The 24,919-nt window shown below is 61.1% G+C and overlaps 4 protein-coding genes across 10 annotated transcripts in view; 2 read left to right on the top strand and 2 right to left on the bottom strand.

Annotated features, from left to right (window-relative positions):
- The first annotated feature begins 18 nt into the window (after positions 1-18).
- Positions 19-3,099, top strand: ALG3 (ALG3 alpha-1,3- mannosyltransferase). 2 transcript variants are annotated; one of them, XM_042042628.1, is made up of 9 exons: positions 19-184; positions 618-717; positions 805-952; positions 1,098-1,258; positions 1,396-1,516; positions 1,767-1,972; positions 2,200-2,276; positions 2,464-2,608; positions 2,710-3,099. In XM_042042628.1, exons 1-9 carry the CDS (start codon positions 34-36, stop codon positions 2,897-2,899), a joined length of 1,299 nt encoding a protein of 432 aa, XP_041898562.1. In that variant the 5' UTR covers positions 19-33; the 3' UTR covers positions 2,900-3,099. The 2 variants fall into 2 exon arrangements, with proteins under 2 accessions (XP_041898562.1, XP_041898563.1); XM_042042629.1 differs by lacking the exon at positions 19-184 and adding an exon at positions 280-380.
- Positions 3,100-3,479: 380 nt separating this feature from the next.
- VWA5B2 (von Willebrand factor A domain containing 5B2) lies at positions 3,480-17,796 on the bottom strand. Of its 3 annotated transcripts, none has more exons than XM_042042603.1 (22): positions 15,214-17,796; positions 11,779-11,934; positions 11,220-11,381; positions 10,670-10,895; positions 10,411-10,565; positions 9,860-9,991; positions 9,623-9,747; positions 9,313-9,489; positions 9,120-9,230; positions 8,793-8,995; positions 8,377-8,491; positions 8,116-8,301; positions 7,878-8,037; positions 7,512-7,801; positions 6,187-6,412; positions 5,757-6,101; positions 5,549-5,686; positions 5,353-5,472; positions 5,024-5,101; positions 4,756-4,825; positions 4,423-4,531; positions 3,480-4,126 (listed from the first exon to the last, which is right to left on the bottom strand). In XM_042042603.1, the coding sequence occupies exons 2-22, from the start codon at positions 11,915-11,917 to the stop codon at positions 3,518-3,520; spliced, it is 3,876 nt and encodes a 1,291-aa protein (XP_041898537.1). In that variant the 5' UTR covers positions 11,918-11,934; positions 15,214-17,796; the 3' UTR covers positions 3,480-3,517. The 3 variants fall into 3 exon arrangements, with proteins under 3 accessions (XP_041898537.1, XP_041898538.1, XP_041898539.1); XM_042042604.1 differs by having other exon boundaries at positions 10,682-10,895; XM_042042605.1 differs by lacking the exons at positions 10,411-10,565; positions 11,220-11,381; positions 11,779-11,934; positions 15,214-17,796 and having other exon boundaries at positions 10,682-10,859.
- Positions 17,797-18,271: 475 nt separating this feature from the next.
- On the top strand, positions 18,272-21,351 carry LOC121671261. 4 transcript variants are annotated; one of them, XM_042042631.1, is made up of 2 exons: positions 18,272-18,374; positions 19,477-21,351. In XM_042042631.1, exon 2 carries the CDS (start codon positions 19,501-19,503, stop codon positions 20,626-20,628), a length of 1,128 nt encoding a protein of 375 aa, XP_041898565.1. In that variant the 5' UTR covers positions 18,272-18,374; positions 19,477-19,500; the 3' UTR covers positions 20,629-21,351. The 4 variants fall into 4 exon arrangements, with proteins under 4 accessions (XP_041898565.1, XP_041898566.1, XP_041898568.1 ...); XM_042042632.1 differs by lacking the exon at positions 18,272-18,374 and adding an exon at positions 18,405-18,489; XM_042042634.1 differs by lacking the exon at positions 18,272-18,374 and adding an exon at positions 18,950-19,030.
- Positions 21,352-21,516: 165 nt separating this feature from the next.
- Positions 21,517-24,919, bottom strand: part of LOC121671262 (PHD finger protein 13-like) — a 4,228-nt gene continuing 825 nt past the window's right edge. Inside the window, exons 2-5 of the mRNA XM_042042635.1 lie at positions 23,827-23,919; positions 22,932-23,532; positions 22,575-22,613; positions 21,517-22,463 (exon numbers count right to left, since the gene is read on the bottom strand). Coding sequence (XP_041898569.1) covers positions 22,237-22,463; positions 22,575-22,613; positions 22,932-23,532; positions 23,827-23,919 — 960 coding nt within the window. The 3' untranslated portion in view covers positions 21,517-22,236. The remainder of the gene's footprint in view (positions 22,464-22,574; positions 22,614-22,931; positions 23,533-23,826; positions 23,920-24,919) is intronic.

Here is a 24,919-nt window from a genome sequence, read left to right as displayed (position 1 = left end):
CGCTAAGCGCTCCGGGCGGAAACACGGAGCGGAATGGCGGCCGGGCGGGGGGCGGCGGCGCTGCGGCGGGCATGGCGGGAGCGGCGGGCGGCGCTGCTGGAGCCTCGCTACACCCCGCTGGTGGCCGCCTGCCTCTGCCTGGCCGAGGGCGGCGTCAACCTCTGGGTCATCCGCAGGGTCCCCTGTGAGTGGCGGGGCCCGGTCCGGCCCGGCCCGGCGCTGTCCCCGGGGATGGCGGGGCCGGTCCGGGACAGCGCGGGGCGGTCCGGGGGCAGGGACAGCTCGGCCCCGGGGTGGGCGGTGATGGCGGGGCTCGTCCTAGGGCAGCGCGGGGAGCCGGGATGATGCGGGCAGGGGGACAGACCTGCCCCGGCCCCTCGGTGACAGCATCCCCCGGGCAGGGAGATAGGGGCGGGCGGGGGCGCCTGGATGGGGCCAGGGAGGGACACACGGCTGGGCTGGGGGTCCTGGATGTGGCAGGCGGGGCAGAGCCCGGGCTGACAGCATGGCAGGGTAACACAGGGTCAGGCTGGCGGGTTTGGAGCTGGGGAAGCCCCCACAGCCCCTGCAGCGCCCTCCGAGTCGCACTCGCCCCAGCTGACCCCGCCGTCCCGCAGACACCGAGATCGACTGGAAGGCCTACATGCAGGAGGTGGAGGGTTTCGCCAACGGCACCCTCGACTACACCCAGCTGAAGGGTGACACCGGGCCACTGGTGTGAGTGACAGGGACACCCAGCTCTCCGTGACCAGCGGCTCCCGGAGGGGCCGCAGGGCCCCGGCCCTCACTCCCGTCTCCCCACAGCTACCCCGCCGGCTTCGTTTACATCTTCCTGGGGCTGTACTATGCCACGGGCCGCGGCTCCGACATCCGCCTGGCACAGTACCTCTTCGCTGGCCTCTACCTCCTCAACCTGCTCCTCGTCTTCCGCATCTACTGCCGAACCAACAAGGTACCCTGAGGCCAGCCTGCTCTGCTGAGCCCTCACCCTGGTGAAACGGGAATAGGGTCAGGGCTGAGGTTTGGAGGAGCTCAGTGGCAGCACGGAGTCCAGGGCAGGCTGCTGATGGCCCTTCTGTGTCTCTGTTCCCTGCAAGGTCCCTCCATATGTTTTCTTCTTCATGTGCTGCGCCTCATACCGCATCCACTCCATCTTTGTCCTGCGGCTCTTTAATGACCCTGTGGCCATGGCCATCCTCTTCCTCGCCATCAACCTCTTCCTGGAGGAGCACTGGTCCTGGGGCTGCCTGCTCTTCAGGTGAGGGGCTGGGAGCTGCTCTCCATGGGGTGCTGGGTGTGTGAGCCAGCTCAGCCCCCGGAGGAGGCTGCGCTCGGCTCAGGGGCTGCCTGGGCTCCCGTGTGGGGTCTGCAGTGGTAATGCAGCTTCCTGCTCAGCCTGGCTGTGTCCGTGAAGATGAACATCCTGCTCTTCGCCCCTGGACTTCTCTTCCTCCTCCTGCAACGGTTTGGCCTCCTGGGCTGTATCCCCAAGCTCTGCATCTGTGCCCTGCTCCAGGTGGGTCTCTGTTTGCACTGGCTGTAGCAGCAGGGAATAATGGGCTTCCCTGCCAGGCTGGAGACAGTGGTGCCAGCATCTGTGGCCTCTCCCAGCAAGCTGGGTGTTGATAAATAATCTAATTCACGTGACTTTCATCTTTGGCTGACTGTCCCTGTCACCACACGTGACACTGGGGTTCTCAGGAGGTAGCTGAGGTGACAGCAACGTGGTGTAGGGCTCTGTGATGGTGCTGGTGTGTCCCTGGCAGGTGGTTCTGGGCCTGCCCTTCCTGCTCGTGAACCCCGTGGGGTACCTGACCCGCTCCTTTGACCTGGGCCGCCAGTTCCAGTTCAAATGGACAGTGAACTGGCGCTTCCTCCCAGAAGAGGTTTTCCAGAATCGAGTTTTCCATGCTGCTCTGCTCCTGGCTCACCTGGCTGGCCTGGGGCTCTTTGCACTGCACCGGTGGCATAGGTGAGACCTGGGGTTCCCCATGGGTGCTGGTCCCTGCCAATCCTATGTGCAGGATACATATCCATGAGTCCCCTGCCCCTGCAGTCCTGGGATTGCAGGCGTGAGCTGGAGGGCAGTTACTGTTCTGTTTTGGGGAATGCACTGCCCAGGTGTTGTGGCTCACAGGGGAACGTTGGGGTGGGAGAGAATTTCAGCAGCTGAGATCGACATTTGTGCTTCCCCCTCAGTTCCAAAGAGAGCATCCTGACTCTATTGAAGGATCCTGGCAAAAGGAAACCTACGTCCCCTCGCTTGACCGTCAACAATATCCTTTGGCAGGGTGGGCAGCAACCTGGGAGAGAGGGAGAAGGCAGGGCAGGGCGGAGCTTGGTTGGGTTCCAGTGCTGTTGTACCAGCCTGCCCTGGGGAAAGGAGCTGTGCTGGACAGCTGGGGAGCTGTTGTGGGGTCACACCTCCAGCCTCCTGCGTTTGCCTCCTTAACGCCTGTGCATGGATTGTCTTCATCCTCTTCTCCTCCAACTTCCTGGGTGTCTGCTGCAGCCGCTCCCTGCACTACCAGTTCTACGTCTGGTATTTCCACACGCTGCCCTACTTACTCTGGTGCACCCCGACCACCAAGCTCGCCCACATGCCCAAGTATGTGCTGGCAGGGAGGGGGAGCAGCCAACTGCTGGGGGTCTGGGAGCGAGGATGGCTGGTGTGTCCCCCATGCTGACCCCCAGCTTTCCCCCCTACAGGGTGCTGCTGCTGGGTGTGATCGAGCTCTGCTGGAACACCTACCCCTCCACAGTCTGCAGCTCCCTCTCCCTCCACATCTGCCATGGACTCATCCTGCTCCAACTCTGGTACGGCACAGCCCCCACGCCAGTGTCACACACCCCTCCACCGAGCAGGAAGCCCACAGCCCTGTCCAAGAAAGCCCAGTGAGAGAGTGCATGGCTGGCTGGTGGGAACTGGCTGCTGGAACTGCCCCGTCTGCCTGCTCTTTTCCCACTTGACACCCAGGCTGCCCACAGCAATCCCAAGAGGGCCATGAGCCCTGGAACTGTGCAAAGGGGGCAGGTGTGGCAACCCCCAAAAGGCAGGACTTCCTGAATAAAGGGGGCTTTGTGTGCCCTTCCCCAAAATCCTTGTCCTGTGATGATGTCAGAACAGCTATCCTTGGGTTTGCCCCATCTGAGGGAAGACAGAGCAGCTTCTAGGGCCCTGGGCACTCTCCCTTCCCAGCCATGAGAGAGGGGTACCCAGGGCCGGGCAGCAGCCTCTGGGGTGAGGTTAAACAGAGGATCTGCAAAACTGCTTTGCCTCACAGTTTCAATTGCTTTGATGGAGCCCGGGAATCCCTCTAGCACAGCTTTTCCTATTCCCCTGTCTGCTCCCTCCCACCAGAGATGACTGGGAAGGAGGTGACCCCCTCCTAGGATTCTGGTGAGCCCTGGCATCCCTGGCATGTCCTAAATGGAGCAGGCAGCTCTCTGCTCTTAACAGAGACACCAGTGCAGGTGGCTTAGAGCCAGGTGTCTTTATTGGCCCCTCAGGCGGCCATCAGACATTGTTGGGGTTGTAGCACAGCATGTTCAGCTTGATGTTCTCGTCCCAGTGACGCAGCAGCAGGAACAAGTGCCTGGCTGCCCCTTTGAGGCAGCCCACGTCCACCCCCTCGGGCAGGCGCTGTGCCTGCAGCCACGTATCCGCCTTGGCCGCCACCAGCTCCCACTCCTCAAAGAACCCAGCGCAGCGATGCTCCAGCCACGCCAAGGCCACCGCCGTGGCCCAGCTGGCACTCTCCAGATCCTCCAGCCCCACGTCCTGACAGCTCACGCCGGCCTCAGAGGGGGCAGCTGAGTGGGGCCCGGTGTCGGACTCGGAGCCGTGCCCGCTGTCTGCCTGCGCCCACACACCTGCACTGGGCACCTCGGAGCAAGTGCTCCGGGACGGGGGCGAGCTGGGCTGCGGGGCTGTGACGGGCTCCTCACCCTCCTCAACCTTGGGTCCTGCCTCAGGGCTGGTCCTGGCCCCTGGGGATACGGGGCTGAGGCTGGCACGGTGGGAGGCATAGGGGGAGGCCCGGCGCAGGCGGTCCAGGGGGATCTGCACCACTTCAGAGAAGCTCTCGGTGAGCTGGAACGGCCCCCGGGCTTGTTGCAGCTGCACCTGCAAGGAGAGGGGGCAGACAAGTGGGGAGGGCAGGCAGGGATGCAGACCCACCACAGCCCCAAACACTGGGGGCTGCAGGAGTGACCCTGGGGAACAGCAACAGTCTAATGCCCCCCAAAAAGCCAGCCAAGATCCCCAGAGGCATTTAAGGACGCAGCAGGGCTGAGCAGGCACCTACTGGGAGCATCTCCCACTGCTTGTGCTGCCGGGCATGACCTGGGTGGCTCAGCTGGCACCTAGCAGGGCAGGTCCCCCCACTGGGATGGGGATGGGCACAGGGAGCAGGCCCTTACCAGTGGGAGGTAGTCGTGGCTCGCATGGTGGCTGGAGTGGTCGCTTTCCGGGCTGAGGCACTGCGGGCGCAGCACCAGGCTGGGACCTCTGCGCCTGCTCAGGCTAAACCTGTGGGATGACAGGCAAGGTAACAGGATTGGGAGGAATTCCTGAAAGGCAGCTGGACACCAAACTGCTGCAGGGAATGGGCTGGAGCACCAAATCCCCCCACTTAGGCTGCAGGAGCTGGCAGGGGACATGGGACCACCAGCTCCCAAAAAGTGGCACTGTCCCACTCTCCCCAAAAGTTGCCATTTTTTGGTCCCTTGCATCCCCCCATCCCACAATGTCACCTGGAGCCTGCGATGCTCTCTGTGGATTTCTGTGAGCCCATGGAGGTGGTGGAGGGGCTGGATGGAGGCCCTGCAAGGGGGAAGCATTAAGCACAGTGGGAATATGATGCACCCAGGGGTGTGTCCCACTGCCCAGCGTCGGGGGGGAGCTCAGTCCATGTGCCCAGGGTAGTGAGGGCACATTGGATGCTCCAGCTGTGGCAGGGCATCGAGGGTACCCCCTCTCCCACCCTCATCCAGCCCGTGGCCCCCTGCAGCCTGGACACACCGTTTGGATAGTTCTGCTTTTCCCAGCCAAAGGTAGGGGAGGAGATGCTGCCCGGAGACCTGGCGATCTCGTCTCGCTCTGCAAAAGAGCAAAGTCTTGAGGGGTCCCGGGCTCCAGGGACCCTCACAGCTCCCAGCTGCTGTCAAGGGCTGCTGTGCTGTCCTCCACACCACACACCCCCCTCCCCAGTATGGGGCAGATGCCTCGTTCCGGTTATCCACAGCACTCCAGGCAGGACCAGCCCCACACAGCCACCAGCTGAGGGTCCCCAGAGACCCCAGTGCAGATCCCTGGGGAGCATAAGTTGACGTTAAGGTCTGAGTCAGTACCTGCAGTGCCAGGGGCCTCATCCTGCTCCTCTACATCCTGCTGCTGACCCTGACCCGCTGAGGAGCTCCAGTGGTGCCAGTTCCCTGCTGCAGCAGCTCGTGTCCGGCTGGCTGAGCCAGCTGCAAGGGATGATGCCACCTCAGCCCTCTGTCCCCTTGCTGCCCCCTCCCCATCCCACCAGCCCCTTGTCCGTACCTATGCCCCACACCTCGGGGGCTGCGGGCAGGGCTGCCTGCGTGGCACCGTCCACGGGCACCAGGCGGGTGTAGAGGGAAGGCACGTTGCAGGCTTTGCTGGTTTGCACGGCTTTCAGGCGGAACCGGCGGGCAAAACCTGCCCGGAGCAAGGTGGTTAGAGCGGGGGGGATGCGGGAGTCGCTGCGGGGGTTCGCACCGGCACCCACCCTGCTCCAGCTTGGCTTCCCGCTGTGCCACGCTCTCATTGTCCCGGACGACGGAGCGCGCTGCCAGCCGGTGCAGTGGCTTGTCCCAGGCTTTGGCCACCCGCCGCGGCGGGTCCTCCCTGCCCGGCCCCTCCCGGGGCTGCAGCAGTGACTCCAGCGAGGCTGTCACTTCCCAGGACACCGGCTTGCCGGCTCGCAGCGCGTGGATCACCACCTGGCAGCGCAGGGGCAGGCTGGCATCACCCAGGCTGGGCTGCCCTGGCTCGGGTGCTGGCGAGGCACTGAAGAGGTAGGAGGGCTCCACCAGCATGTCCCAGTCCAGGTGGGTGGGCGAGAGGAGGTTATCTGGGCAACGGCAAAGGGTGGGCTCAGCAAGGCAGGGGCACCCGGCTCCATCCCCACCTCCCTCGTCCCCACAGCCAGCACACACTCGACTCCATCGCACTGGGCTGTATTTGCCGTGGCTGGGGTCCCAGCTCATCCAGCCGCCCCTCCAGGGACTGGTTCCTCTTCTGAGACACCTTTTCCAGGGCCTGGCAGAGCCGATGGGCATCCAGCTCCCCGTGTGGTGTGGAAAAGCTGCGCCCAGCCAGGGCAGCACGTGCCAGCACCTTCTTCTGCCGCGCCAGCTCCTCCGTGCTCAGGGCCACCGTCACCTGCGGTGGGGACAAGGCTGTTGGCAAGCCCAGCACGGAGCCCAGACTGCACTGAGCTGCGATGGGGCACCTGCGCCTCCCCGGCTGCTGGCTGGAGCCTCGGCTGTTGTCAGCCCCAGTGCTCTGCAGGCTGGCACCAGCTGCCTCCCAGGGATGCTCGCCTGGCACCGCAGACATGGGAAGCACCCACACAGGAGTTTGCAAACATCCCTGGGGACTGACTCAGGCTGACGCTGGAGTTGCCAGGGATTTGTGTGTGTGCAGGAAGCAGGGTTAACTAGGATACTCAAGCTGGATGATGTTACAGCAGGATGCATTCCCCAGTGCAGAGTGATGTCCCTGCATTGAGATGCTTCCCCTAAAAGCCATGTCAGGGCAGTGGCACCCATGCCACCTCTCGCCCCGGCAGCAGGGAACTGGGGGGATCATTTACTCTGCAGGGAAATCACTTACGCTTGACATTTCAGCAGCAAAGATCACCAGCTGCGCTGCTGTGCGACAGGAGTGGGTTACCTAAGCCGTGCCATCGGGAAGGAGTGTGTCCTGGTGCTGGGTGACAGCAGGCCTCACCCAGCCTTGGGGCATCGTCACCAGGGCAGCTGCCTTTCCCCATCCCAGCGACCCAGCTGGGTTTTAAACCCAGGTATGAAGCAGCAGGGATGTGGCCCATCACTAATAAAGCATCTGGCAGCATTGACTGAGGGCTGAAGGAGCCAGGCAGGGGCCCAGCCAGCCGGCCGTTCCTCTCTGGCTCAACAAATTTGTTACGTGATGCCAGCCCAGCTATTTTCATTTGGTTTCTGCAGCGTCAAGGAGTCACTGAGCTGGCTCAGTGTCTGTTAGACACCCAGCTGCCTGCTGGCCAGGGACACTGAGGGACCAGCTGCTTGATCCCCAGCTGTCCTGCTTCAGTAGGGCAAAACCACTCAAGGAACATCCCAATGGCATCCATTGCTGATCCTTGCTTAAAATCCAGGCTACAGCACTCCGTTTCCCAGCCCAGTGGGCAGTTGCCTGGGCACAACAGGGCAGCAAGACCTCAGCTAAGCCACGAACAATCCCCACACCATGAGCTCCTGCACCCCATTGGCATCCTTACCTTGGTGCCAGCTGGGGCAGAGGGCAGCGGGGCAGATTTGGTGGAGGACTCACAGAGGGACAGGCTCTTCTGGCCCTGCTGGGAGGTGACATCAGCACCAGGGGCTGACGAGCCACTTTCGGGGGCCACATCCCGGGAGCCAGTGGACTCGCTGCTGGTGGAGCTGCAGGAGAGCAGCCCCTGGCTGCGGTCGGTGCTGACGGAACAGTGTGTCAGGACATACTGCTCCTGGATGTAGGAGGGCTGGTAAATCCGCTTCCAGATGTCTCCCCCAGAAACAAGATCAATACCTGCCCGGTGAGCACACACCCTGTCAGCCCATGGCTCCCACGACTGCCCCCCATCCCAGCTCTGGACCCCACTCACTCCGCTCTGACGCCTCTGTACTTCCAGCAAAAACCTCCAGGGAGGCATCCCCAGCTCCTGGGTTGCTCTGGGGTGGCTGGCGGCTCTCCCTAGGACTGGGCACTTCCTGCTGGGAAAGAGAGCCTGAGCCCCGGGAGCCCTGGTGAGCCCCTTCCTGGCCCTAGGAGAGAGAGGACACCAGAATCAGCCCCCCAGCACTGGGACCACGCCGTCCTCCCCAGGCCAGTGCCGGTCATACCAGTGGGCGCCTGTCACCAAAGCGGGCGATGCTGTAGAGGACACAGTAGCTGACAAGGCGGTCACCAGGGTAGAGGGCCGGCAGCTCAGTGGGCGAGAGCAGAGCCTCCATGCTGTCAGGGACGTACCAGTCTATGGTGATGTCGCTGACAGCCGGCTCGATTGCCTTCTTCAGGGACTTGATCAGCTGGGGTGGGGAGTGGAGGCAGTGTTAGACACAGTGGTGTCCCCAGTGCCCCCCATGCCCCCGGCCGGGCATTACCTTGGGCTGCAGCCTCTCGGCCGGACTCAGGAACTCGGCATGGCCCCGGCTCACCTTGGCCATGGCCTTCAGCAGCCGCCGGCATGCCCGCGGGCCCATGCCAAAGCTGAAGCACCTGCAGGAGAGCCAGGGCATGGGATGCCATGGCTGGGCTGGGGCTGGGGACTGGCAAACCCAGTGGTGAGCCCTTTAGCAGGGATGGGCAGGGGGGTCTGACAGCCAGAGTGCTGCCCTGGCCGCGTGCTGGGCTGGGGCAGCCCAGGCAAAGTGGAGCCAACAGGCTGAGGGATGTGATGGGTGAAGGACACCCTTGGGGCAGGTGCAAGTGAGACTTGAGGCTGCATAAGGAGAAATCGGTGGGAACAGCGCAGGGGGTTTGGAGAACACCGAGACCTGCTGCGGTTCTGGGGCCGTACCTGACGGTGCTGGCCTGCCTGCGCACCAGCCGGAGGATCCTGCTTGCACTGCCCACTGCCGCACCGGTGAAGAGGAACAGCTGGCGAGGGTAGCCGTGGTGGAGAGGCTGTGCCAGTGCCCAGCCCAGGGCTGCCAGCAGGTTGGTGCCGCCAGGGTCCGCCCGCAGTCCGCCAAGGTGCTCGCAGGCACGCCGCAGCGTCTCCTGGCCACGTGCAGAGCCAGACTTGCAGCAGCCCCCAGCTCACCAGCCCCCACCCTGAGTCAAGGAGCTGGGAGGAGGACAAAGAAGGGCTAGTGGATACGCAGGATTTGCCTGTGATACTCACATTGCTGCAGAGGCGACTGGATGGGAAGAGCGGCTTGATGTCAGTGCCAAAGCTGGCGACGTTGAGCAGTGTTCCTGATGGGAGGCTCTTCAGAGCCACCAGCAAAGCCTCCTGAGGTGACAGCAGGGACCAGGGACAGCTGCTAAGAACTGGCCACCCAGGGAGCACCCCTGGACCCATGGCCGTGCCTCACCTTGACCTTGTCAAGGTCAGGACCACTCATGGTGCTGCTGCGGTCAATGAGGAAGAGGATCTCGCGGGTGACGCTCTGCAGGTCCCCGGGGACGCCCTCCACAACCGGGCAGAAGTTCAGCATCAGCACGGGGTTGGGGAAGATGTCTTTGTGGAAACGCTTCTGCACGAAAGCCACCTGCGAGCCAGGCGGGTCAGAGGCTTTCTCACACCCCCCGGACCATGCCAAGGTCTTCCTCACCCACATCCCACCATCTCCCCCTTCCCTCCTCCCCCTCCTGGCTGGGGCAGCAGTAGCCGTGCCCTGTCACCTGTCTCTCGCCACTGCTGTCCTTCCTGGCAATCCGCGCGTAATCCCGGCGGCTCCGGATGTGTGCCTCGTACTCAGGGTATGTCATGGTGCCATCCTCAATCACCAGGTGGGGACTGTGGGGCTCTGGGGGGCACAGAAGAGTTTCAAGCTACCCCGTGCCACGAGGGGCTGGGGGATGCTCTGGATGTTTTTGGGGTGATGTCTCAAACCCCCCACGGGGACCATCCCCCCTCACCACAAGGGTAGAGGATGATCTCCAGGTCCCTGTCATAGCAGTGGGGCTCAGCCAGGGTGACGCAGGTGGTGGTGGCAGAACTGGCCCAGGGGTCGGCATCAGCTCTCAGGGCATGTGATGGGCTCTCCAGCCCTGCAGAGAAGGGAAGGCAGCAGGAAATCCCTCACAAACCCCCTCCTCAGCCTCCCACCCACCAGGTCCCACAGCAGTTCCTGACAGAGCTAATGGGATTGACTGGGCCAGCAGCCAGGAGCACGTCCCCACCAACCAACCATCTTCCCCTCCTCACCCATCCTCTCCTCAGTGCATCACATCTCCCCAGGGAAGGAGGCTGCTGACCTAGAGCTGCCCAAAGGCACAGGCAGGGTGACTTTGAGGGGTCCCAGCCCCAGGGATGGAATGGGAAAAGGGCTTCTTCACCTGCAGGGAGTGCAAGTGGATACCTGGGGACAGGGCCTCACATCCTCCTAGAAGGATGGAGGGACCAGGGAACACCACCCACATTTTGAGGAGGTTTTACACAACCAACTGATAACACCCAAGCCACCCACCTGCCAGCAAGCAGGGGCCCTTGACCAGCAGCTCAAAGGCAAACTCATAAGGAAAAGGATTGTAGGGTCGTCCCCGAAAGACGTCCACGCTCTCCACAGGCGCCACAGTGGGTGACTGGCTCCGGGCACCTGGCCCCCCAAAACAGCTGGTGGGGCTGCAAGGGGAGAGGGGGTGATGGCTCCTGCCCCCTGCCCTGCTCGCTCAGTATTGGCATCACCCCCCTGGGATGGCAGAGACTGAGGAAGCCATGAAAATCACCATAGGGCCAACCTGTCGTCACACAAGCTTGCCGGCTCGCTCTCGGGGTCGGCGGGAACGTGGGGCGTGAGGATGGGGGGCAGGAGGAGGCGCAGGGCCCCATCTGGCAGCGTGGGCAGCTCCTGCACTGTGTTCAGGGTAACAGCCAGGCTCTCCGAGGGGCACAGTGTGCCAGTGACAATGATGAAGGTGGAGCGCTCCACGTCCTCATCCAAGACGAGGTGGCCTGGACAGGAGAGGGATGAGAGATGGGGGGAGGGCAGCAAGGCATGTGGGGTTGTGGAGGAAGTCATGAGTGGCCCTAATTGCTCCTAAAGGTGACAGTAGAGAACAGGTGTCATGAAGGCCATGCAAATAATGGCAGAGCCCCAGAAGAGGTGGAGGGAGGGGGAAGGAGACATTGAGATCTCCAGCCTCAGAGACCCCCCAGGCACTGGGGTGGCCTGGCAGGGGCTCTCAGCCCCTCATACTCCCTCACACTTCACCCCTACCCGTTCTGAGCCTCCTGGCCAGGAACACCCAACAGCATCACCCATGCCACAACACTTACCACTGGCACAGCGGCGCAGCCGTCCGGGGCTGGGGCTGCACTGGAGGCAGCAGTCCTGCACCCGGTGCCTGTTCTGGACCTGGAATGTCACCCGCCGGCTGCCCACTGCTGCCTCAAAGCCGGCCACCACCTCTGACTCCTCCAGAGGGTAGATGAAGATGCCTGCAGGCAGAAGAGAGCCCCGAGGCAGATCCCGGCACAGCCATTGCTGTGGCACGGAACAGCCCATGGGAGCCCCGCTGAGAACCTGCCTGACTCGCAGCACGACTGAGATGCACGCGAGTGAGATACAGGAGCAAACCAGAGCCTCCTAACCCAGAGGGAGGATGAAACCCCCTCTTCCTCAGTGATGGGAATCTGTTCAGTCTCACTCTCCTCCTGCCCACAGTGTGTGACAGTGGCCCCACCTCTGCTGGCCTCTGCCTTTGCTCCCCAAATTGAGCAAGGTTTGGGGGCCAGGACACGGGTGGGCTGGAGACAGGATGCTCTCCAGCACAAGGGCTTTAGGGGGCCGTGCAGGCAGCCTGGGTCCCTGCTAGGCCTGATAGCCCTCCCTTACCTTCCACAGGCTCCTTGTGGGGGTTGGTGTACAGGAGGCGAGCAGTGATGCTCAGGGAGTATCCATTGGCACAAGCCTTCACCGTGGAGCTCTTCAGGGGCAGAGCCTCCCAGGACGAGAGGGTGTAGAGGCCTGGCATGGTCCCTCAGTGGGCAGCTGTGAGCAGAGGGAAGGCAGGCACTGTATGCTCAGGGACGGGGATCTGCTGGAAGGGGCGTCTGCCCACAAGCCATTTCCATCTGCCCAGCCTGCAAGGGTAAGCAGGTCTCCAGCCCTCCCACAAACCATGCTGCTCTTCAGCATCCACAGAACACGTGGACCTGGACCCAGGTCTCTCCTTGGACCCCCGCCCATCTGCAAACCAGGTCTGGAGCCACAGGAGCCCACAGAGAGGGCAACAAAACTCCTGTGAGCAGTGGTTACATGCAAGCCACAAGCCCTGGCAGACAAGCAGGGTCTCCTGGACAGAATGGATAATGGCCAACCATATGCAGCCCATCTCTCGGCCACCCCAGAGCAGCTCCAGAGCCTCCCCAGGCCATCTCCTGCACTGGCTGGGAGAGAAGCGTCTTCTGCTCCCATCTCCATTCATCCACAGAGGTTACCAGGGTAATTTGTTTAGAAAAAAAAGCCAACCAGAAGGGTGAGAAGCCCACAGTGTAACTAGGACAAAGCAGCGAGCAGTGTTTGCTGGGGGTTTAATAATTAACAACAAGGTCAGTGCTGCACGGAAGAACAGCACCGAGGGGAATGCACTGCAGGGTGGAGCCCGACAAGTGGATGATCATCACCTTCTTTGCCCAGAAATTGATCTGTCTGGGGTCCCACCCTTTGGCAGGAAGAGAGGTGGCTGGGGATTCCTTCCCACCAGGGCACCAACCCACTCTACACCTCTCTTCCCCTTGGGAAAAACATCCAGGAGCAGCATCAGAAATAATTGTCTGGAGTCAAGGCATCTCTCCAACATCAGCCCACCCTGTGCCATCAAATATTTGTGTAAAATATTCGTGTCAGCCTTAGCCCCGGCTGTATGGATCTGGGGACAGTGTGCATGGGGTCTGCACCGCTCTGTATTCCCTGCCTGCCCCAAGCACCCACGACCCAGCAGCAGCGAGGCCCCGCCCCACACCGTGTGCTGGTGCTCCAGCACACGATGTGCCCGGGGCAAGGACAAGGCCAGGTACAAGTGAGCCATCTGGTGTCCCCATCCAGTGGCCTTCATCCTGGGAACAACTCATAAGAGCATCAGTAATGGGAGGCTTGGGGTGCCCTCGGCATGTGGTCATGAGTGCCTCTCACAGAGCATCTTTGAAAGCAGAGCAGGACTCCATCCTTGGAGGCAGCACTGGGACCAAACTCCCAGCTGGCACAAAGCAGGGGGCCTTGGAGAAGCGCAGAAGTGCATTAGCAATGTGGCTGCATCCCAGGAAAATCAGTCCATTACAGCAGAGGAGAGCCATTTACCTGCTCAAGTGGCATTGCAGGGTTATGCTGACAGATCCTGGCCACCCAACCACACCCCATCATCAACAACCCTCCAGCCTCTGTGCAGGATGCTGCACACACTGCTGAGCCCCCCAGACTGTGTTCCCAGCACATGAGGTGGCACAAGGTCTCTGCACTGTCTGCTGTTCCTCCACACTTGCTGTTCCACAGTTGGGAACATCAACAGCTGGTTCCTGCCCTGACCGTAGCACCCAGACGGGATCTGGAGACCAGGATGCCTCCAACCCAGCCACACTGAGCCATTAAAGACATATTTCTCCCCAAAGCTGTTTAATTTGTTCCCAAGGCACCCAGTTTAATGCTCAGCAACGTGCCCGCTATTTGCTGTGCTGCCTTTCGGCCGGGTCACTGCCAGCTTGTTTACCAGGGACTTACTGGAGAAGCTGTCCCGGCTGCTTTTTATCACTTCTCTTTACATTTACCCTCACAGAGTAAACAGGCTCCATCTGGCCCTGCCACGCTTCGTGCTGGCTGCTCTAAGCCCCATGGTAATGAATAAAACCAGAGCTGATGGTCCTCACCCCAGTATCTTCATCCTCTTTCCCTAGGGCAGCAACTTGTCCCTAGATACCAGCATGGCATCACCAACAGGTCCCCAGCCCTCTCCCCATCCCCAGCATGATTTCCAGCGCCTTCACAGCCCTCTCTTCTTCCTCCCCTCCACCTACTGCCTGCAGGAGATGGTTTAACCAGCAACAACCCCAGTATAAAAGGGCTACAGCAGGCTGGGGGCAGCTCTCTGTGCTGGCAGCTAAAAACCGTCTGTGAAAGCGAGAAGGAGCTGACTCTTCCCTAGGTCAGAATAAATCAATGCTTCTCTTCTCGCCTGTGGGCAGGCTGAGTTTTCCAGCAAGGCTGCTACAGGGAGGCAGGTGCCTGAGCCCAGTGGACCCTGCTTAGCTGCCTGGGGAGTTGTCAGAGTTTCACCTGCTGCAGCAACAGCCGCCCAAGCTGGGGTTCAGCACAGTCCAGGGGAAGGAAGAGGCCAAACCCAACATGGGCAAACCCAGCGGAAATTTTCATTGGTGACAGATACACAGGCAGGTTCAAGAGAAAGGATGGAAGGAGAGGAGCCCAAGCCTCTGCAAGAGTGCCTGGAGTGAAGAGCCATTGCTGACCCTCCTGCTTCCCTTGCCTCCCCTCCCTGTGAGACATCCCATGGGGCACAAGGGCAGGAGAGCAGGATCCATCCCAACTCCTGGAGCACAGAGAAGGCTATGGAGTCAGGAGGTGATGGTGCTGTTGCCTTACACCCATGGGACACACCACTGCAGAGAGCCCAAAGAGGAGCGAGGGGGAAAGGAATTGCTGGATGGGGCAAAGGACTATCTCCAGCCTGTGGTGCCTCCTGCTTTGTCTGCTGGGGAGTGGGAACAGAGAGCAGAGTCCACTGCACACACAAGCTGGGACTCACAGCCTGACTCCAACACTGCATCCAGGACCACCACCTCCAGGACCTGAGCTGCTGCTCTCGCCTCCCCAGAGCCATTAAAACCCCCAGAAAAAAACATCCTTGTGCCAGGGAACAGGAGTTACTTGCCCTCAATGCACCCTAACACAGGCACCTCCCAAAAGAAAAGTCTCAGCCCCATGGATTTCCCCTGACAAGGGCAAATCCTGGCAGGGCAGCCCCACAGAAGGGTCCCAGTGTCCCCCACCACGGGACAGCTGTGGTGTGTGCCAGGGACTGGTTGCTGATAACCTGGAGCATGTTCCCAGCAGTTACTGGAGCCAGCCCTGTCCGGTCCCTGCCAGATGGTGATTTCAGCACTTTTGTGGCCCTGCTGTCTCATCTCCACCTCTCACCCCTCCTATGACCCAGAGCTGCCCCGACAGCGGATGCACAACCCTGGGACACCGAGGAATTGTGGGACACCCTCAGGGTCCCAGGCCACCATGGTCCCTGCTCTGCCTGCCCCTGGCCCTTACCTGGAGGAGGACGATGAGGATGACACAGAGGCTGCAGGCTCCTTTCAGCACCCGCTGGGTCCCTGCCTTCTGCAGAGCTCTCTTCCCTGGGGATGGGTTTCCCTGCCCCTCTGTCTGGGCGGCTGCGGTACCCGGGGGATGAGCGGTCCTTCCCCGCCTCTCCTGCTGCAGGCTCCCTCTCTGGCACTGGCTCCTTCACCGCCCTCGCTCCATCCCTCACTCCCTGTGCCAGCAGCAGAGCTGCTCCAAGCCCAGCCTCATTAAAGAGACACACTCCCTAGTACCGGCACCCCGGGAGGGGAGCAGGGGAATGCTCTCATGGGGAACGCTGGGGGTCTCAGGGGACAGCCAACACCCCCAGAGAGTGACAGGCACCAGTCAAGAGCAGAGTCCACAGCTGTGGGCTGCTCTGCACCCACAGAATAGTCCAGGCAAACTAGGGTACTGGTGAGACCCTTGGTGATGCTGCAGCAAGGAAAACCATGGGGTTTGTCTGACTGGGACATGTAACCACCGCCTTGTTTGTGTGCCCCCCAAACAAATAATGAGGCAAAATAGCCCCCATCAGCCAGCTGAACTCTCCAGTACAAATAATGTGGGCCACAAGTGTCACATCCAGCTTCACTAGGAAAGGTCTCAGCTGCCCTGAGACCACCACAAAATGACTCGGAGCAGCAGGTAGATGCTGAATATCCACCCCAAACCCAGATGTCCTGGGGTTCCACTGGGCTGTCCTCATCAGCCTCCATATGCTGCAGTGAAATCATAGCCCTGAGGAGCTGGAAAGGGGGGATTGAGGGACAGCCCAGCTCTTGGGTGACAAGTGTGACAACAAGCTCCCCTGGGGAAGGCGGAGACAGTCAGGAAATCCCAGCAAAGTCAGGACATGTCTGCTGGCAGGGAGATCTCACAGCCAGGGCACACTGGGAATCCCTCAGCCACTGACAGCCCCACATTCCCAAGCAGGGCCAGAGAAATCCATCAGATTTGGGCTAATCCCTGCCCTGCCTTTCCCAGGCAGCTCCCTGTGCTATAGATAGGACTGTGCTGCTGCAGCTCTTTTTATAGAGCACACCGAGAGGAGTCCCCCCCGCCTCCTGCACCGCAGAACCCACCGTCACAGCCACACTGAACCTGGAGCCACTCCAGACACAAACTGGGGCAGAAAAATCCAGCAGCACCACGAGGGGAGCAGTCCCCAGTCCTCAGCAGGTATTTTTAGATCTCACCTCTGAGCTGACCCATATGCCACTACAGCTTCAGCTCCCTGACACAGGTTTCACAGGTGACAGCAACAGAGAGAAATCTTGGTGGAAGAGGCCCTTTGCTGCACACTTAGCATGAGACACACTTCTCCTTCCTGACCCTTCACCCTGAGCTTTAGTCAACAATTATCGGGCCAAGAGGCACTCTGTGCATCCCTAGGGCCCTTGCTAGAGCACTCTGAGCCGTTCCCTCCCCCATGTGAGATGCCCCATAGTATTTCACTTCCCCTCCCTGCGCAGAGAGGAGAGCTGCAGTGTGCAGCTGCTCCCCTTCTCCCTCCTTCACGACCACAGGAGAAGGATGCTAACCCATGTGTTATCCCCCTGTGACAGCTGCCAGCTCTGGGAGCTGCTGGAGGCCCTGCACACCACAACATATCCACACAGCCTGCGATGTCCATGGGACTCCCGCTCCCATCATCACAGCAAGCGCTGCAGCCACTCCAGCCCAGCCCCAGAAAAAAACCCACAAGCTTTGATTTTTCTCTGAGATACCATTTCTAGGCCAAGCTGAGGCAAAAGAAAAGCATCCAAATGCGAGCGCTGGTTCAGTGCCACCAGCCGGGGTGATGGAGCTTGGCCAGCCACAGCATCAGACATCGGCCCAGGCGTGAGAGCAGGTGAGTAACAGCAGCATGTGCAGCGCTGGGGACTCAGCTGAGCCTCCCCCAGCACACTGGCAACCTTCAGCAGGAGACACAGAAGGGCTCCATCCCAATCTGCTCCCAGCAGCATCAGGTATTTGTGTCCCTGCTCTATACTGTCATAGTTTCCCTATAGCAGCTCATCACAGACACAAATAGACCTGGAGAGCCCAGCACTGCTTTTCAGCAGAGTGCTGAGCAAGCCTTAGCATGGGTTAAACCCTGCAAACAGAGGCCCAGCTCAGCCCAGTGCTCAGCATCCTCACACCTCAGTAACGCCTCACCAGCAACTGCAACACAACCCAAGGGACCAATCAGGATCTGAGTATTTATCCCCAAATCACCTGTTCCTTGAGCTGAATTATCACCCATTGATAGGGCTTGCTGGAAGGGGTACAGACCACAGAGCTTTTACAGATGCTCTCAGGTCCCGAGTCGCTGACAAGTCCTGTGAATTTAGCATGAGTTTAGTTATTTTGGGAAATAACCCAAAACCCAGGCTGGCAGCAACTGCACTCAACACAGCTGCAGCTCCTCAGACCCTGCTGAAGATTGCACAGGCAGAGGGTTTGCCCTCGGGGAGAGAGGCAGGGGTGTCCTGTTTAGCTGCTCCTTAATAAGCAAGAACTAAACCGAATCCTGAGGATGGGTAGCCATAGAGGAGAAAGTAAAAATTTTTCTGGTCAAAATCAGGCACGCTTTGGTTTAACCTGTGTAATATTGGTCTGCCCAGCTGTAGGGAGTTACAGAGGGCCTGGAGGGAGGAAACGAAACAACACATGAGCAGGGTTAGAGACGGCTGGTGGAGACATCTGGGATCCTTGGGGAGAGGCGCTGGGAATGCCGCCAGCACTTCAGCCTGCCTGACTGAAATCTTCCCAGGATGCTGGCAGAGGTAGATGGGGGGCTGGAAGCCCCTGTGCGGCTGGCTCTAACACAGACTCAGGCCACACACTGGTGGCTGCTGGATTTGCTTTCGGCAGGAGAAAACAACGGGGGCTCTCAGCCGTGGGGGATCTCGCAGCAGCGTCCCCGCCGGGGCTCGCTCGATGGCGCCAGGCTCGCTGGAGAAACGAAACCGCATGGATTTGAGGAACCCGAAACTCTCGTGCCGGTGACGCGTGTCTCCGCTTCCTCCACGGCGGCCGAGCCCTCTGCCAGGCTCGGCGGTGCGGCTCTCGGCGGTGCTGTGCCATCCCTGCGCCGGGACCCTCCTCACACGGCAGCCCAGCCGCGCAGCGGGCGCTCCAGGGTGGGTATCGCTGCTCCAGCTTCTTGCTGTCGCCCTTCTCCCGAGGGTCTGCTCGCGGTGGGACGTGGCGGTTCAGATCAGCTTGGGCCACCGGAGCTCGGCGGGGTCCCGTCAGGTCAGCCTGTCCCTTCACAGTGGCGCCCGAGAGGCTCAGCCCTCTGCCCACGGGCGGGGATGGGCTACGCAGGGGCCGGGCTCGGACCCCTGCCCACGGGCGGGGATGGGCTACGCGGGGGCCGGGTTCGGACCCCTGCCCACGGGCGGGGATGGGCTACGCGGGGGCCAGGCTCGGACCCCTGCCCACGGGCGGGGATGGGCTACGCGGGGGCCGGGTTCGGACCCCTGCCCACGGGCGAGGCTGCAGGGCTTGTCCCCAGCCCGGCGTAAAACGTTCGGAGGTGCCGGCGGCGGCGAGATGCGGGGGAAGGCAGGGGGACGCCGGAGCGGGGATGCCGGAGCGGGGAGGGCATGCCCGCACAGATCCCGCGGCGCCAGTGGCCGAGCTGCTGCTTCCCTCTAGCGGGGACCGGGGGCTTGGCCGACGGCTGCGCCCAGCCCAGCCCCACCCGTCCCTCCCGCGCCCCTCGGGCCGCCGCCCTGCAGCACGTGATGAAGGCGGGACGCGCTTCCGGAGCGGCGGCGGAGCGGTGAGAGCGGCGGCACCTGGCGGGGCGGCCGGGGCAGCTCCGCACCGCGGTCCCGGAGCACGCGTGGGATCCCCGGGGTGCTGCTGGGGGTTCCCCCCCCTGACGCCTGTCCGGCACCCCCGCTGGCCGAGCGGATGTGCCCGCGGGAAACCCGCCTGGTCCCCGGGCAAAAGCGGCTCCTGCGGGCACCGCTGCCGGGTCCCGGCGGAGGTGGCTCTGGGGGCCGCTGTGCCCCCGCCCTATCCTCGGGGCGGCCCGGGCTGGGCTGTGGGGAAAGGGGGTGAGAACGAGCACCTCAGCTGGGCCAGCTGCCATTCCACGTGACACGTGAGCCGAGGGAAGGTGTGGGAGTAGCAGCTCTGGCAGGAACACAGTGCCCTGGAGCAGGCGCAGGGAGGGCCAAGGAAAGGGAAGCGTTTTGAAGATCTGCATTAAACTTTATTCCACGTCCACAGTGTAAGATCCTCTGACTTGTAGCAATGGGGAGACCCAGGAAGGAGTCTGCTGGCACATCATCCCCCCGACCCGCAACAACTGCCTCCAAAACTGCCCCCGCTGCGCCCCCGCCTTCCACCTCAGCCACCCGGGCCAGGGCCACAGCTGCAGGGAGCCGATCCCGAAGCACTCCGGCTGCCAAGGCTACCACCCCCACGCAGGGGCGGGGGACAAAGGCAGACTCTGCTCAGCCAAGATCCACAGCATCCCGCAGAGCCCAGGGAGATGCTGGGGACAAGAGCAGTGCACCCGCCAGGAGTTCTACAACCCAGAAGAAGGCACCTGATGCCAAGGGAGCCGCTGGTCCTGCCAGAACTGACCTGTGCCCACAGAAGAAGCAGCCTGAGGCTGACCCGAGCAAGGCCTGTGACTGGTTCCTGCCCCCTGTAAAGAGCCAGGACATACCAAGGGTGGAGAAGGAGACCCGGGGCCAGCGGGAAAACCCCAAGTGGTACGAGTGGCGGGAGAACCGCATCACTGCCTCCGTGGCCCCCAAAATTGCCAACAGCAGGTTTGCCAACAGCAAGACAGACAAGGTGCCCCAGTCCTACCTAAAAGAGGTGGTGGGCTCTGGCTCCAGGGTGCAGACCCCAGCCATGTCCTGGGGGATCCGCAATGAGAAGGTGGCTGTGGAAGCCTACAAACAGAAATTACAGAAGGGGGGCAAGCCAGTGCAAGTGGAAGACTGTGGCCTTTTCATTCACCCGGAGAAGAAGTGGCTTGCTGCCAGCCCTGATGGGATCATCAAGGACGCAGCCACAGGGAAGGACCTGGGGCTGCTGGAGGTGAAGTGTCCTTACAAGCACAGGAACAGGACAGTGCGAGAGGCCTGCAAGGACAAGGACTTCTGCCTGGAGGTGGATGGGGATTCCTATGCCCTGAAGAAGAATCATCCCTACTTCACTCAGGTCCAATGCCAGCTGGGAACCACTGGCTTCCAGCACGCCGACTTTGTGGTGCACACCAACAAGGAGACGGCTGTGGTCCCCGTGGAGTTTGACAGGGCGTTCTGGAGGAATACGGTGCCCAAGCTGGAGAAGTTTTACACGGAGGCGGTGATTCCCCACCTGGAGCAGAAGGCAGGCAGCTCTGTCTGGGCCACAGAGGAATAGACCACTGCCTGCCTACCTCAACTGGATACTGCTTGGCTGCATAACTCCAGCTTTGTCCCCTAGCAGAGAAATTACACCCAGGTTAGTTGCTGTTCCTGGACCATTCACAGCCTTGGGACTGAAACGTTGTACCAGCAGGACCCTGCTTGGTAAGGGTCCCCACAAACAGTGCCTTCTTGCTGCCCCAGCCAGGTCAGCACTCAGCCCCCAGAGCCTTCTAGTCCTGTCACCCTCACTGCATCTCCCACCTGTCCCAACAGCATCCCTGATGGAAGCTGGCACACCTCTGGATCTGCAGATGAAGCCAATGATATCTCTGTGTTGGAATTAGAGGCTTATTTTATGGAGAAAACTGGAACCTTTGGCACCTCAGTTGTTGTCGGGACTAATTTTTAACTGCACTCCAGAGTGGAAACAGAGACAAGAAAAGTTTGTCAGAGGCCAAGAGCCAAACTTGTCTTTTGAGCCCAACAGTGATGTGCCTTAAGCATCAGAGCAAGGGCACATGGACACCCTTCTTCCCTGAGCCATCAGACCTGCTGCTTCTGCATAATAACCCACGACATTCCCCGTGAGATGCCTGCAGGTTCTGGAGCATGATTCTCACTGAAGAGATTGTCCCCCAGGCCGTGCACCTCCTGAGGACCTACCCATGGAGCATCCCTGTAAACTGCAGCAGCATGGGGAGGTGGTCATTGCCAAATTAAATATAGATGCACTGGTCTGCTTGTTTCCTGTTGTTTTTGCAGCTTGGGATTTATCTGGGGGAGTAACAGGGCTGAAAGGTGTCCCTGCACCAGGTCCCCTCCCAGCCACAGCACAAGAGAAGCACTTGCCTCCCAGAGGGACATGAGAACCAAGGCCACTGACCTATGCCAAAGCCACCACTGTTATGGCAAAAGTATTTATTATATACATAAGACTCCAGTCACACTCCACAGGGCAAGGACCAGAATTCGCTATAATACAAATTAACTATAATACAAAGTAACTATAATACAAATTAACTATAATACAAAGTAACTATAAAAACATAAAGCACTTTTGGGGCCCAGGCTTTCCACAGGAGGAAAGAGGCACAGGGACGAGCCTGGGGGCTGCTGTGTGACAGGGGGCTGTCCCACACCCTGCCCCCAGCTGTGGTCCCACAGTAACCAGATGTGCAAGTAGGAAAGAACCCAGTTAAGAATTATAGTCATGGGGACTGGCAGGTGGGGGCTGAACTGAGTGTCACCAGGACAGGAGCGGGGCCTGCATACCCCAGGGAAAGTGCAGAAGGCACATGGGCAGGGCTCTTTGGAGGGGCTGTGAGGAGGAGGTGAGATCCAACAGTTAGTGCATGTGGGGCCCCAGGAGATCACAAACACTAACACACCACCCACAGGGATGCGCATCTAGACCACCCTCCTATCCCCCACACACTTCTGGGATAACCGAGCTCTGTGGCCAATATGATCCTCAGGGAGGAACTGCAGGGCAGCTTTCAAGGGCCAGAGGTGTGAGGGGGACAGTCTGGCCCTGTGTCCCAGCCCCTCCCCTGCCAGTGCATTGATTGTCTAAGTCTTCAGGTTAAAAAGGGACCCCCAGCCCTCCTGCTCTGCAGGAGCTTCAGTCAACGAGGCGCTTGCGGGGCACTGTCCGAGCTCGGTTCGAGCGGCGAATCTCCTGCTTGGCATCCCGGCACCGCTGGCAGATGAAAATGTCAGGCACATTGGATTTGCGGATCTTGGCACAAGAGAGGTGGATCCAGGTAGCGCATTCGTTACATTCGATCATGGGCCTCCCTGCGAAGGGCTTCATGCAGAAGCAGGTGATCAGATCCCAGGCATCATCGTCTGCTCAGGGAGAGAGAGACACCGGTCAGACACCACCTTATCAGCTGCAGGTCTGGCTGTAGCCAGACCAGCCAGTTCCACTGGTGTTAAATGGGACAGCCCTCCACTCACCTTCTGCTTTGGTGTTGGGAACTTCTGTGAATTCAACTGCTAAAGTTGCAAGAGGGGGAAAAAAGAGAGAAAAAAAAATAAAGACCAGAAGAGTAAGGCAGCCCTACACCCCACTTCAGACCTGTTTCAGGTTTGCACCACTTGCTCTGCAGAACAGAGCTGCCAAAGGGCAGGTCAGCTCCCTGCCCTCTGCTCTTCAGTCCCCCAGGTCCCAAAAGTATTCCTCTTGCTGGGAGAGGCTTGGGCTATCGACAGACCCTCCTTGTGGCCAGCAAGGATGGCTCCAGCTGAGGGAGGGACAACGTTTGGCACTGGCTGCAGCACAACAGGGCCCTTTGCAATCCCCCAGACACTTACCACTGAGCTGGGAGGTGTCTCTGCTTGTATCTTCCCCTGTGCTTTGGTCCAAGGTATTACAGGGACTAGGGCTTTTCCTCCCTCCAGAGAAAGGGTCGTGCTCCTTAAGCTGAGGATCATCTGCTGGCTTCTCAGTTTCCTGCGCTCCGTACCTCAAGTCCTTCTCCTCCGTCATCGGCTCCTCCAGGAGGGAGTTGGGCTGGGGGTCCCCAGGCGGGTCCAATAGCTCCTCTTTCACAGGAGACAGCTGTCCTGCCAGTGCAGCCAGCTGCTTCACCCCATCCTGCTCTGCCCCAAAGTCCTTCCAAGCACTCAGCGGTACCCTCTTCTTCACCTCCTGCTCCAAAATGCGTTTCTTTGCTGGTGGTTTCTTCCGTTTGATTTGCTGGGGCCGGACGTTGTAGAAGGCGGTGGAAAAGGCAGGGCTGTTCATTAGCAGGCCATTGTCCACAGCCCCCCTGGCCACAGCATTCCTGCTCTTCCTATTGTCCATTGGGATGTGGCCATCAGAGGAGTGAGATGAGGTCGAGCTATCGCTGTCCTGAGTGCTCCCCGTGCTGTTCTGGGGGCTCATGCTGCCTCCATGGGTCCAGGGCACATACTAGTGGCAAGAGGGGAAGATGAAGGATTAGCATGAGAGACCAGAGCACAGATATTCAGGGTAAGGAGAGAATGACTCTCCTGCAGTGTCTACCCAAACTTCAAGGCCAGGCTGGATGGGCCCTGAGCAACCTGATCTAGTGGGTGGCACCCGTGCCCCTGGTAGGGGAATTGAAACTAGATGATCTTTAAGGTACCTTCCAACCCTCTTTAAGATTAGGAGCTGGGTCTGCACATACCAGGGAGACCAGGAGAACCAGTGTCTTTGTAGAGGAAAACTGTGCAAGCCGCTTACCTCTTCAGGGTACGGGATGTAGCCTGCATAGGCCAGAACGAAGGTGCAGAACTGGTTGAAATCCTCCACAGTTCTCCGCCGCTTCTGAAGTGGCTGCAACAAACACCACGAGTGGATTAAACTCCCAGGATATCCCAACCAAGCCGATATCACAGCCGGCTCTGGCGGCAGCCCTGGACCACCCGGCAGTTTTACAAGCACGGAATATCGAGGTCACCCAAACATCCATCCTTCCCGTAACTCTTCTTCATCATCTGCCGAGGCAAATGCAGCCCCTTCCCTTTAAACCCAGATGCCAGGCGGGGTGGTGGTGGGGCTGGGCGGAGGGGGGAGGGAGGGCCGGACACACGCGACGACACCGTGACGACATGCCGGGACACCCAGAGCCCGGCAGCCGCCGGCGGAGCCTGGATGAGAGGCTCGGGGCCCCGGTGCCGGCATGTCCGCCCACGGGCGGTGACTCCAGGCTGGGGGATGCTCCCGGGGCAGCGCCCGGCGCGCTCGGGGCTCAGTCCCGCGGGGGGAGCGGCGGCAGGGCCGGGCGCCGTCGGCAGCACCAGCGCCCCCCGGGGCAGCCCCGCACCCCGCGGCCGATCGGGGGGGAGCCGGGGCCGGGCCGCAGCGCTCCCCCCGCGGCGGCGGCCGGGGATGGGAGGGGGTGTCGGGGCCGCCCCCCGGCGCCGCCCGTCCCCGCGCCGGGCACCTGATGGCTCCCAAGATGGCGCCGCGCTGCCGGTCCTGCCCCGGCCGACCGGCCGGGGGGGACCCCGCCCCCCAAAACGACACCCCCGCGCCCGCCGCAACCGCGCCGGCACGGGACCCCCCGCTCCCCCCGAACCGGCGCGCAGCACCCCCGCTCCCCTTCACACACACACACGAGCGCTCCGGCACCCCCGCAGCCCCCAGCCCACCCGACCGCCCTGCCGCCCCCCTATGGGGACCCCGACTGCCGCCACCGCCCCCCCGGGGCAGCATCCCCCGCCCGTGCCCACAGCCGCTCCCAGAGGACTCCTCTCCCACGCACAGCCCCCGCGGGCACACACGGAGCCGGGGGGGGGGGGGGGGGGGGGGGGGGGGGGGGGGGGGGGGGGGG

This window comes from Corvus kubaryi, unplaced genomic scaffold (genome assembly GCF_017639235.1).
Source record: "Corvus kubaryi isolate FWS band 111438036 unplaced genomic scaffold, C.kubaryi_AGA036_p1.0 37397, whole genome shotgun sequence".
NCBI classification, from domain to species: Eukaryota; Metazoa; Chordata; class Aves; order Passeriformes; family Corvidae; genus Corvus; species Corvus kubaryi.
The sequence above is the reverse complement of the archived record's forward strand: the minus strand, read 5'-3'. Positions and strand labels throughout refer to the sequence as shown.